General features: G+C 44.4%; 1 protein-coding gene across 7 annotated transcripts in view; it reads left to right on the plus strand.

The window, feature by feature from the left end:
- Positions 1–12,798, plus strand: part of ANKS6 (ankyrin repeat and sterile alpha motif domain containing 6) — a 65,370-nt gene that overhangs the window by 40,335 nt on the left and 12,237 nt on the right. For 2 of the 7 annotated variants that reach the window (XM_017527819.2, XM_017527822.2), the window contains exons 12-14: positions 4,166–4,352; positions 6,325–6,392; positions 11,744–11,860. In XM_017527819.2, coding sequence (XP_017383308.1) covers positions 4,166–4,352; positions 6,325–6,392; positions 11,744–11,860 — 372 coding nt within the window. The other 5 variants (XM_017527821.2, XM_017527820.2, XR_001825008.2 and 2 more) reach the window with 4 other exon arrangements.

Raw genomic sequence — 12,798 nt, forward strand, 5'->3', positions numbered from 1 at the left:
AAAAAAAAAAAAAGAAGAAAATTACCTTCATGTAAAAATCTGAATATTTCTATTATTTTAAAAATAGTCACCCCAAACTGGAAATATACCAAATGTTCTTCAATGGGTGAATGGATTAATTATTGTACATTCATGCAATAGAACACAGCACAGAATCAAAAAGGGACACACTATTGATACATGTGATAATGAATCCTAAAGGCATTTTGCTGAGTGAAAGAAGACAGACCCAAAAGTCTACATATTGTGTAATTCCATTTATATGACATTCTGGAAACAGCAACACTGTAGGGGTATGTGTTGCTGTGAAATGTTTATTTGTTCTTCATCCAGTTTTCTGTAATATGATTCCTAAACCCTTAGAATCTCCAACGTGATGTCATTTTGTGTGCTAATGAATTGACTCATGGCTGGCATCCCCTAAGTAGCTTCAGGATGGGAGCCAGTCATAGGAAAGACCAGGGCAGGATTAGAGGGTTGAGCCTTTCACTCTACCCCACAATGTCTGGGAAGAGGGAGAGGGTTTGAAGGTTTAGTTGATAATAAGTGGCCAATGATTTAATCAGTCGTGCCTCCGTAATGAGGCTTTCATGAAAACCTGAAAAGGACTTGGTTCAGAAAACTAAACAACTGAACACCTGGAGACTCCTGGAGGGTAGGATGCCCAGGAAGAACATGGGAGCTCCTTGCCCCTTCCTCCATGACTTGCCATATGCATTTATTTACCATATCCTGGAAATATCTTCAGATTTTTTTATTTACTTTTTTCATTGATGCATAATAATTGTACATATTTAATTGTACATAGTGATGTTTAGATATATATAGTGTATAGTGATCAGAGCTGGGTAATTGTATATCTATCATCTCAAACATTTATTATTTCTTTGTATCAGGAACATGCAATATCCTCCTTCTAGTTATTTGAAACTATTATTGTTAACTGTAGTCATCCTACAGTGGCATAGAGCACTAGAACTTGTTCTTCCTATCTAGCTATAATTTTGTATCCTTTAACAAATCTCTTCCTATCCCTCCCTTACTTCCACTGATCATCATCTTTTTAAGCTTCCACATATGAGTTAGAGTATGCGGTGTTTCACTTTCCATTCTTGGCTTATTTCACTTAACATAATGTCCTCCAATTCCACCCATGTTGCTTTGAATGACAGGATTTCATCCTTCTTATGGCTGAATAATATTCCATATAAACAGTAAATGTAAATAAGTGTTTCCCTGAGTTCTGTGAGCCACTAGCAAATTAATCAAACCCAAGGAGGGAGTTGTGGGAACACTGATTTATAGCCAGTCAGCCAGAAGCACAGGTAAAATAATCTGGGGCTTACAGCTGCCATCTGCAATGGGGGCAGTCTTCTGGAACTGAGCCCTCAACCTGTGGGATTTGATGCTGTGTGTTCAGATAGATCGTGTCAGACTTGAATTGGAGGATACTCAGCTGGTGTCCACTGCAGAACTGAGTGCTTGCTTGGTGTGTAGGGAAAGAAAGTGCCACACGTTTGGTCACAGACACATTCTGTGTTGATTGTTATGGGGTAAGAACAGAGGAAAAATACTTTATTTTTTCTTCTCTAGTCACAGGATGGAACATAGAGCAGTTGTTTTTCTGGCTTGGGATTAGGAGGGGGATTAACTAGAAAAGGACCGCTTAAGGACATTCAGAGGATGATGGAACTCTTCTGTATGGTACTCTGTTGGTGGATACATAACACTATGTGTTTGTCAGAACCCATAGAACTGTATACAGCAGAGCTGTTTTTTACTGTATGCAAATTAAAGAAAACAAAACAAAATCAAGCAGGAACCAAAATAGAATGCAAACTATGACAAAAGATCTAACTATATTACAAATGAGTGACCTACCCACACTGTAGGAGGTGGAGGAGAAAATCATATGTTGAGTGGATATTAAGCTGAAGACAAAAAATACTGTATACAAGCACTGTACTCTATTGGTAATTTTTTTTCTTACCAGTATATGGGCTAACAATTCTGAAACCTCTTTACATATGGATAAAATGTTTTGGCATACATGTACACCTAACATATATACCAGGATTGAATAAATAAGTAGCAGTTTTACTGTCAGAGACAGAATCACAGGAGGAATGCTAGAATAAACCCTGTGGATGTTGGATTGAAGTCAGAAGTATCAGTATGAATGCATGCTTTTAAATGCACACACGATGAGTTACATGCACACAGAGTAGATACAAAAGTAGATATGACTATGTTTTTATACATGGGTTAGTGTGTGTTTATATATTTCTTTACTCTGTCCACTTTGAGGACCTAGAAGCAGGGACAGCCCAGTACCAGTGAGCAACCTGGTGCCCAGATTTTGGTTTCTAACTACCATTCTCTAATAAAAGGGACCTTGGAAAGCCTTGGAAAAGTAGTTTATTCTAGTACCAGGTCAGTGGAAATACAAGATGAGCTTCAGGTATTTTGTGGTGTCAGAAAGTAGGGAAATACTTTTAAAAAGAAAGAAAGATGATACATGTCAAAAGGATACAGGAGCCAACCCGAAAGGTCTCCCAATGGTCAACGCTATAATCATGAGCTACAAAATAACAATAATATTGGATTATGGCCCAGAGAATAAAAAATACCCATGAGAGTGGGGCGCGGTGGCTCATGCTTGTAATCTCAGCACTTTTGGAGGCCATTGCGGGCAGATCACAAGGTCAGTAGTTCAAGACCAACCTGGCCAACACAGTGAAGCCCCATCTCTACAAAAAATACAAAAATTAGGTGGGTGTGGTGGTGGGCATCTGTAATCCCAGCTACTTGGGAGGCTGAGGCAGGAGATTGCTTGAACTCGGGAGGTGGAGTTTGCAGTGAGTCGAGATGGCATACTCCCAGACTTAAAGAAAAAAACGACCCATGAGTCCATACTGCTATGAATAAATGATTGAATAGATAAATGGGAGAGAAAGAACAACTCTTCCTTATAGAGTTATTACAGATAATAAATGTGGACGGAATGAGGGCGATAGAAAATCACCATGGGAACACCACTGTAACACTTGGCTTCAGTGAGACTCACCAATGAATGCAAAATTAATGGGCAGAACCTTAATAAATAAATATTTACCTAAAAAATCCTCTCCCCCAAATAATACTTAAAAGAAAAATAGTGACTTTATGATGGAGAAACCTGGCAGCCATGCCCTCATGTAAATGATAAAGGTTACCATCACCAGTAATCAGATACTGTGTCTTCCCTGCATATGCTGCACTGAAATGAGCATATCACCTCTGTGGTCATTGCCCTACACATCCACAAGCACATCTAATTATGGGAAAACATAAGACAATCCCAAAATGATGCACATTATTCAGAACACCCGACCAAGACTTCAAAAGTGTCAGGGTCATGAAAGACAAGGAAAGACAGCGCTGTCACAGGTCAAAGGAGCCTAATGAGAGACAGCACAGCTCTGTCCAGCGTGGGGTCCTGGATTGGATCCCAGACCAGTGTAAGGAAATCAGCTGAACAGCCAGTGAAACAGAAGTCTGTAGTTTAGTTAATAGTGTTGTGCTAATGTCAGATGCTTGGTGTTGATCATTATACTGTGATGATGTGGATGTGAATTTTGGGAAGTTGTGTGAGGAGTATTTGGGAACTCCATTTTATCTGTGCAGCTCTTCTATATGTCTAGAATTATTTTAATATTAAAAACCTTTGTTTTAAAGCTAACCAATGAAGAAAAGGGGAGAATACATGTTCTTTGGTGAAAAGGTTGGAAGTAAGTGGTGTAGAGGAAGGAACATCAAGACCAGAAAGGGACTGTGCCTCTGTAAGGCACACTTTCATTTTACAGCAGGTTAACTGAGGCTCAGAGAGCTTGGGAGCCTTGGCCAAGGACACAGTGCAAGTAGCTGGAGAGCAGGACTGGGACTGGGCTTCCTGACTCAATGTGCCACTATTTGATCTCACCCTTTCTCTGCTCCAGAGTTGGATTATCCTGTAATTGTTCTGATAATGCTGTTTCTGCTTTGCATATTTTTAAAAGTAGATTTCATAGCCCTGGTTAAACATCATGTTGAGTCAAATACTACCCATGTTCCCTGTTGTAGGTGTCTGTGTTCATCATTTCTACCCTCCAGGCGATGGCTTATGTATTTGCATTACTGTGTTCAGCAGAAATTGGAGACCAGCAAAAGGCCTCCGTCTGGAACTTCCACTACCTCCAAGAGCACCTCCCCAACCCTCACGCCCTCCCCTTCACCCAAAGGGCACACTGCAGAGTCCTCAGTGTCTTCCTCCTCGTCCCATCGGCAGTCCAGGAGCAGTGGGGGCTCCAGCAGTGGCACCATCACAGATGAGGGTGAGTCCCCTGACAGCCTGAAACACCCCATCTATTCCTCTCACCACGATGACCTGGCAGCAAGGAACTGCAAGGTGACCTTAATTGCTGTAACCATCCTAGGTCAGGTTTTAAGAAAATTTACAATGAACATATCCCTCCTCTTCTCTGATTCTACCTTTTATTTTAGTCTTCACTGTGCAAAAGGTATGGTAACCTCCCTCAAAGAGTTTTTGAGTATAGGAGAAGCATACACCCTTGAAAATGCTTCTCCAGCACTAACGTATTTACTTTCCCTGGACCCTGTACCAGTCAAGATTCTTTCAGTTGCAAGTGAGAGAAACTCCACTCACACTGGTTCAAGGGAAAAAAAGGAACCTAACAATTCAATGGCCCATACAATGTGAGTGTCTAGGGTGTGCCTCAGCCATGTCTGAATCCAGGTGCTTTGGGAGTGTTTCTCTCCAAGTCTCAGGCAGGCTCTCTCCAAGTGATGGCAAGCAGCTTCAGGCATACTTTTTTGTCTTCCTGCTAATTTTTCAACCCCAAAAGAAAGAGTGCTACCTTCTCAGTAGATCCAGCAAAATCCCAAGTGTAAAGGTCATTGGCTTGACTGTATTTAGAATGTGTTGATTGGCCATGCCCCCTGGGTCAGTTGTCTGCTTTGGAGCTGAAGTTGGGGTCCAACCTGCTGACATTTGTGTATTAGAAGTGGGAGAGAAATAGTTTCTCAAAGCAAAATTTGGAAATACTGTTTCCAGGAGAAGGGGGATGGATGAGGGCAAGCAAAAGTAATTGTTGTCCACTGAAGCCAGGAGCGCCTTGGAACCTGCCTTGTGAATTCCAGGCTCCACAACCCCCATGCAGGGGATGAAGTGGGTGGCAGGGCAGGAGCAGAGGGTTTGCAGTCAGGCCATGGGAAAGATAAAGGCAGATGAAGAAAGGAATCCCATCCTTTTAAACTGCCCTCTGGTGGCCCCCAGGAGCTGAGAGGGGGGAAGGAGAGAAGGAGGGAGCTATGGTGAGACCTGGGGCCCTGGCAGGTGCAAATGGAGGAGTATAGATCAAGGAGGAAAATCTGACTGTATGTCAGAGTCACCGGGACTATAGGCACACAGATCACAACACCCAGCTAATTACTTTCAAATTTTATCTAGAGATGAAATCTCGTTAGTGCCAGGCCTGGTCTTGAACTTTTGGGCTCAAGTGACCTGCCATCCTTGGCCTCCCAAAGCCCCGGGATTACAAGCGTGCACCACCTGCCCGGCCCCTGTCAGCCTTCCTATTGTCTGTTTTGGTATCTGTTGAGTCCCCCAGTGCCTAGTCTGTCAAATCTCAATTGAATATGTGAGTGAATATTTCTCCAAGCCCTTCAGGTGCTGGTCTTGTCTCCTTTTCTTTATCCTCCCTGTCCTGACACCCCATATCTTCCCCTAGTGCCCTTCTGGCTCTGCTGTTCCACATAGATGCCTTTTTCTTTCAGGAAGGCCACAGCCTCTGCACACTTGAGCCAAACCCTGGCTCTGGTCTGAAGCCCACCACCTTCTTTCTTAAGTTCTTCCTCAGACTAGCTGAGGACTCACTGGCATTGGCATATACTGCAGGTGTTGGCATTTACGATGCCTTCTTGCACAGAAGGAGGCAGAGTTTTAGTTCTGGCAGCTGGAACTCCGAGAGCTTGAGGGTCACAGTCTGGAGGGAATCGGTCAGTCCTGGCCCTGACTCTCCGTGTTTTTGCAGCCTGATGTGGAGTTTTGGCGATTGCTGAGGGCCTGCTTTGAGGGGAAGAGGGAGGGTGCAGGTAGCTCAGGACCTACCTCCAGCCTCTCTGCAAGAGGCTGGCTGAGATCAGCTTTCTGTGTTGGTATTTCTTATCTAGATTTCATTTGAAATAAGATTACCACTACTTTATAGAAGTTTAAAGACCACTTCTTTGCTACATTTTACCAAATTCTAAAATGTGTTTTTTTTTTTTTACCTTTCCCTCTTGAAGATGAACTGACTGGAATCCTTAAGAAATTATCCCTTGAGAAATATCAGCCCATTTTTGAGGAACAGGAGGTAAGGATGCTCTTTTTGACTGTCAATTTAAATCTTATTGTAAAAGAAAACTTTGTCTAAATGTGTAGGTTTTCATTTTGCAAGCCTAGATTGATCTCTTGCACTGAGACAGCTGAGGAAATAGAATTTGTGCTCAGGGGGTCTAGCTCAGTTTGTTATTGTGAAATCCTGGGGACTTATGGTTTGCTTTGTTATGGTAGAATTTTGTCATTTTGAGCACTGCTCCCTCTAGAAAAGTTTCTTTCTCTCCTGAAAACATTTTTTTTGTTGCCTGTGATTGACTGGCAGAGTTATAGGCTTAAAGTGGGCTGATTGTAAAACCTAACGGAACCTGTGTAATGTGTCTGTAATGTAGGGTCTGTGGTAGTCGGAGAGAGTTGCTGTTTTTTTGGAAGCATTCAGATTCACATTAAAAAAAATTACTGTTCTGCAGTTTGGTACTTCCTCAAAATATTAAACATAAGAGTTACAATATGACTCAGCAGTCCTACTCCTAGGTATATTCCCAAGAGAAATGAAGACGTATGTCCACACAGAAACTTGTACACAAATGCTCATAGCAGCATTATTCATGAAAGCCAAAGTGTAGATACCATTCAAATGTCCATTGACTAATGAATGGATAAATAAAATGTGCCTGTGCCATGGAATACTATTCAGCCGTGAGAAGAATGAAATACTGGCACATGCTACAACATGGGTGAACCTTGAACACGTCTTGCTAAGTGGAAGAAACTAGTCACAAAAGGCCACATAGAGTGTGCTTCCATTTATATGAAATGTCCAGACGAGGCAAATCTATAGACACAAAAAGTAGATTCGTGGTTGCCAGAGAATTGGGTGGAGGGGTGGGCGGGCAGAATGGACCCAGTAGGGAGTGACTAGAATGATACATGGTTTCTTTTGGGGGTGATGAAAATGTTCTAAAACGGAGTGTGTGGTGATGGTTACACAACTCTGTGAATATGCCAAAAATCATTGAATTGTATAAATAGGCAAATTGTATGGTGGATGAATTATATCTCAGTAAGCTGTTAAAAAAAAATTTACTGTTTTAACCAAGTAAAACTCCTCCATGGGCCCACCAGCCACCAAGGCATAATCACTGGTTTAGAACATTCTAGTGAGTAGCTTAGTAGGTGAAAACTGTCACAATTGCAGAGCAATCATGAGAATCACTCATTGTCCCCACCAGGCTTGAGGTGCAGTTGAGGAGCTTGTATTCAGGAAACAAACAGAGGGTGCAGTAGCTTTCCTCCTCCTGTTTGCTTTTCTGCCGTATGCAGTCTGCCATTCCTGCCTCCCTGGTGTTTTAAACCTTAGCAATGACTTTCTCCAAGAAACCTTTCCTGATTGCCGCCTGCTTTTACTGATATGTTTAGGCCCTCTTGGAGTGTACAGAGAACACATCTCAAAGTACACTTCTGCTTCTTGAGGTATCGTGTCTCTGGCTCGTAAGGTGACATTTGTTCTGATTTCTTGGCCTTACCCCTTTTTTGAGCTGGCATGTCTGCGAGTTCACCTGTCCTGTGTTGTTCAGAGGTAGTTGTGGTTGTCCAGCACCGGGAACGGAGGAATATTTCAGCTGACATATAGAGCTTCGAGAATGTTCACAGGGAGAGGAAGGCAGACCATGTAGATTTGCTGTAGTTTTAATAACTCACCCACCTAGAAGTTTCCACAGCCTCTGGGGTCAGGAAAGGAGCTGGGGCCTGAGGCAGTGCCATGGGGAGGGCTTGCAGCCACTGGCTGTGGACTTCTCTGTGCATTAGGTTCGCATGAGGTTAGCTGAGACATTGTCCTTGTTTCTGCCTGACACAGGTGCCTGTGCTTGCTGGGGGCCAAGCTCAGTGGCTCCTCCTTTTATTTAGTTTTTCTCTGGCAACATATGAGCTGGCTACACTGTGGGGGTGCACTCTCTATATGGACCCACAACCCAGTGTTCCCCTTGGAGGCTTTAGTAGAACTGAGGTTTTAACCCTGCTGATTGCCACCCCCCTTGCCTCCAGACCCAGTGGCCATAGCTTCAGCGGTACTTCTTAGTCCCTTGCTGAAACTCCTGGAAGTATCTGGCATGTACATAGCACTTTTCCCTAGTTTCTACCAATGAACAGTTCTCCCCGTTTATATGCACTTATAGTCATCAGTGACAATTTGGAAGAGGAATGAAGTTAATTCATGTTCTCATCTTGCCATATTGAAACTAAAGGCAGACTAATAATTTTCATCTTTCTACCTGTATTAAGGTGGATTTAACTATGCGTATTGAAAAAGATGAAAATGATGGTACCTTAAACAAAATATAAGGTGATTTTTTTTTTTTCCACAGAAAGTTTGGACATGAGTCATCTAGGCTCCTTCTAGCTCTCTGCTCCACCCCCGCTAGTGTATGTGGCATGTATCCTCAAAGTCCAATATGGCTGCTGGAGCTCCAGCCATCACATCCACATTCCAGGCAGCAGGATGGAAGGAGACTGCAAAAGGACACATTCCCTCCTTTTTAAAGAGACTTCCCCAAAGTCCCACCCAGTCTTGTATCTCATTTACCAGAAGTTTATCACCTGACAATACTTATCTGCGAACGAAACTCAGAAATATAATGTTTTAACTATGTGGAAATGTGCCTAGCTAAAAATTGGGATTCTGTTGCTTAAAAAAAAAATAGGTCATGAATATTGAAAAGATACTGGGGTATTTCTGCCTCATTCCTGCTACTCCTTCACAAGTAGTCACAGGAGAGGAATTCCATCTCTGGTGCCCTCTGTGTTGAATAAACCATGAGGGTTTGGTATCCCCCAGGGCTGGCGGAGGTCAGAATTGGGAAGGTCAGGGCAGATGGAGAGGCAGAAGACTGATTGATGCAGTCATTCATTCAGTCAGCAAACACATACTAAGTACTTGAGACTCTGCCCGCCATACCCTCTGCCAGAGCCTAATGCTGGGAAATACAGATGCCTGGAATACTCTGGAGCCCAGTGAAATGAGAAGACCTGGGCTGAGAGCTAAGCTGAACTTTGGAGAAATGGGGGGAACGGACCTGGAAGGGCACCTGGGAGAGGGAGCAGGACTCATCGAGGGAGCCCATGGCACTCTGGCTTGGCTGGAGTGGGACCAAGGCAAGCCCATCAGGAGGAGGGAGTGGAGGTTGACCAGGCAGGGCCTGGACAGCATGCACTTGCTTCTGTGCACCACAGGCTGCAAGGTAGATGCTGGCTGGAAAGGTCTGTAGCCTCTGTTGTGGAGGTGGACAGGGGTTGGAGAGGCAGAAAGGGAAGAATAACTGGGAGGGAGAAACCAGTTAGGAGGTGGAGGGCCCCTCACCAAGAGAGCGGGTATGGAGGATGTCAGAGTCGCTGAGGACTGGCCATGGTGCCAGGCTGAATGTGGGGTCCCTGCTAGGGGTTGGGTTGGTGGGGAGAGACTTGTGTCCAGCAGGGCCGGGTCACATGGTTTCCATTAAAACTACATCACCCATCTGTTCAGCCCCTCAGCACTCTGTGAGCTATAAAGCACCCAAGAGATGCCAGGAGCTTACTTTTGCCAGAGAGGTGGGGGTGCCTGCCTCTCAGAGAGGGCTAAGGACTGGTTAAGGGAACAGACTCTTCCCCAGTGACTCAAACCTGGCTCAAGGTTTGTGTTTGTTTTTAATCCAGAAAAGTAAAATGACTGTTAACAGAGAAAAGGAAAGATGGGGGGGGGGACAATTTCAGAAAGAAAATCTCTATCCCTCCATAAATCAAATGTTTTAAAGTAAAAAAAAAATTTAATCTCGTTAGGTATGAGGGAATAGAAAATAAAGCCTGCTTATAAAGTAAAAGACTAAGGATTCTCAAGAAGTTATGGAAGTTTTATTTTAAATGACAATAGCGTATCTCTAAAGTGTAATAGTGTCTCATAGTTTGTAAATGTAGATCGTAAAGGTGTTTGTAAACTCTCTTTGTAGATCCCACATCCACCCTGTGATTTATACGGTGGGATTGTTTGTAATTTTTCGGTGGGGAAACTGAGGTAAGCCACCTGCCCAGTTCCCCCGGCAGTGAGTAGGAATTGGCACCCTATCTGTCTCCAGGACAACACTGCCCCCTCCTCCTCAGCTCCAGCTGGAGACATGCGTGTGGGCAGCCAGTTCTTTGTCCCATCTCCCAGAGGAGCGCTGTTGTTGGAGTCTGATTTGTGAAGCTGTAGTGTTGTCTGCAACAGCAGCTCCGCAGGGGGAAAGGCTGGACCAGGGACCCAATCCCTTAATGCTAAGGGAAGGTCAAGTCATGTTAACAAGGGGGCTGCTGCCCTCAGGAAAAGCCCATAAGGGAGGCCAGGGAATCTGCAGCTGAAGGGTGACGCAGCATTGTGGAGAAAGGCGAGGATGCTGGAGCCCTCTGCCAGGGTTCAAAGCGGAGCTCTGCCACTTACTAGCCATGTTACTTTGAGTGCTCAAAACAAAACAAAAACAAACAAAAAAAACTCTGCCTCAGGTTTCCCTGTCTCTAAAATGGGGAAAATGATCTGCCCCTCTGATGTCATGAGGGTTAAATGACTCATCTGTGTGAAGTCCTCAGAAGGTGCTTTGCACACATTGCACTGACTGCCCTCCTCTGGTCTGACGGTGAGACTGGCTTCCCAGTGGACCTGGATTGGATCCTGCCAGGTGTGGACCCCCATGCCAGAGGTCGCTGTTGGACATGCAGGGTGATGGATATGCATGCTTCATCTGAGCCCCTTCCGACCTTTCCTCCACCTTGCCGTAGAGGAACAGAAGCCAGTGGAGCAGAGGGCCTGATTTCCTGCCCAGGCCCAGTCAGGGCTGACAGCTGTTAGGACCTCACCCATAGAAACCAAGGCTCGCACAGTTTTGAGATGCCCTTATTCTGAGCTCTGCTCTCATTCTCCACAGCCCTATCTCCTTTATTGCTTCTGCTTATTTCCTCACTCTGTCTTTCCACAGTCTGTCTCTGTCTCGTGCGTGGTGGGGGAAATGAGGTGAGTACTGCCATACGTTTGTACAGTATCTGATATTGTTATAAGTGCAGCAACTTTCTAATAGCAGGATTTGGATTCCTCCTGTTCTAGCCACCCGGATGACTATCTCAGAGATTTTCCTCAGTTGGCTCATTTTACGGGTCTTCCTAAAATGTATCTGTTAAGAAAATCCAAGAGCCAGATCTGAGGAGAGTTTGTTTTTTAAAAATGTTTTCAATGAAGCTTTAAACATAAAGTGAGGACAGAGAAGTAGTAAATCATTTTCAGTTTACTACTAATAAGCACTCACAGCTCATAATCCTGAGATTTCTGTTGTGGCTGGGAAGAAAGTATGGCATCCAGCAGATGGTGGTGAATCCCCTCTCTCCTTCCAGGTGGACATGGAAGCATTCCTCACGCTGACTGACGGCGACTTGAAGGAGCTGGGAATTAAGACAGATGGGTCCAGACAGCAGATTCTGGCAGCGATTTCTGAGCTGAACGCAGGCAAGGTATTGTTCTCCGTTTGTTGCGTTTCCTTGTGTCAGACATCTGAGAGCATCACCAGGGTCCTGGGATCTTGGGAAGGTCTTACTTCCTCTCCTCTGTCATATGTGACGATGAGCAGGCACTCACTACCTCCCAGCATGACCTGTTCCATTTTCAGACTTCTTCCCCCAGGAGGTTTCTCCCCAGATGCAGCTATAAATCTTCACTCAGCTAGTGTCAATGCATAGGGCCAGGTGTTGCCCTAGGGAGCACTGTGAAAGCAGAGCCTTCAAGCCTTTGGTTCAGATGTGCCCTGGGGTCAGGCTGGCCTGGTTTTGAATCCCAGCTCCTTCACTTACTCACTGTGTGGGTTGAGGCAGATACCTCTCTGAGCCTCGCTGTCCCTGTCTGTAGGGTGAGGATGATGGAATTGTGGCAAGGACTAAAATGCTCAGCAGAGCTCCTGGCACACACACAGCCGTCAGTCACTGTTGTTGGCTTCTCACAGTTTTGTCTCATGTTAAATTTCTCATCAGCTTTAAAGCTAAAGATATCAGTGCCCCCAACCCATGCCCAACCAGAGGCACACACCAAAAACTAAAAGAAAAAAGGCGAATCACCACTTACATTGCAAGCTTCGTTGTAGTTGCTGTTGGGCTATTCGACCTCCTTCGTCGTCCCCTTTTTTCCTTAATATAGGATGCCCCTTTCTGTTTCTTATTCCAGCAGCAATGCGCAGTACCTGTTTACCTGCTGCCACACTTTGCCTAGCAACTTTCCACTTGTTGGACGATAGTTTCATGCCTGGAATTTTGCTATTATAAATATTGCCATAATGGACATCTCTGCCTTTTTCCTCTTTCTTTCTTTTTATTTGTTCCTTGAGCTGCCTTCCACGATGTGCAGTGATAGCAGAGAGCATGGCCATTTTTATGGTTCTTTCTGTATGTCGCTGGACTAC

This window comes from Cebus imitator, unplaced genomic scaffold (genome assembly GCF_001604975.1).
Source record: "Cebus imitator isolate Cc_AM_T3 unplaced genomic scaffold, Cebus_imitator-1.0 Scaffold51, whole genome shotgun sequence".
In the NCBI taxonomy this organism is placed as follows: Eukaryota; Metazoa; Chordata; class Mammalia; order Primates; family Cebidae; genus Cebus; species Cebus imitator.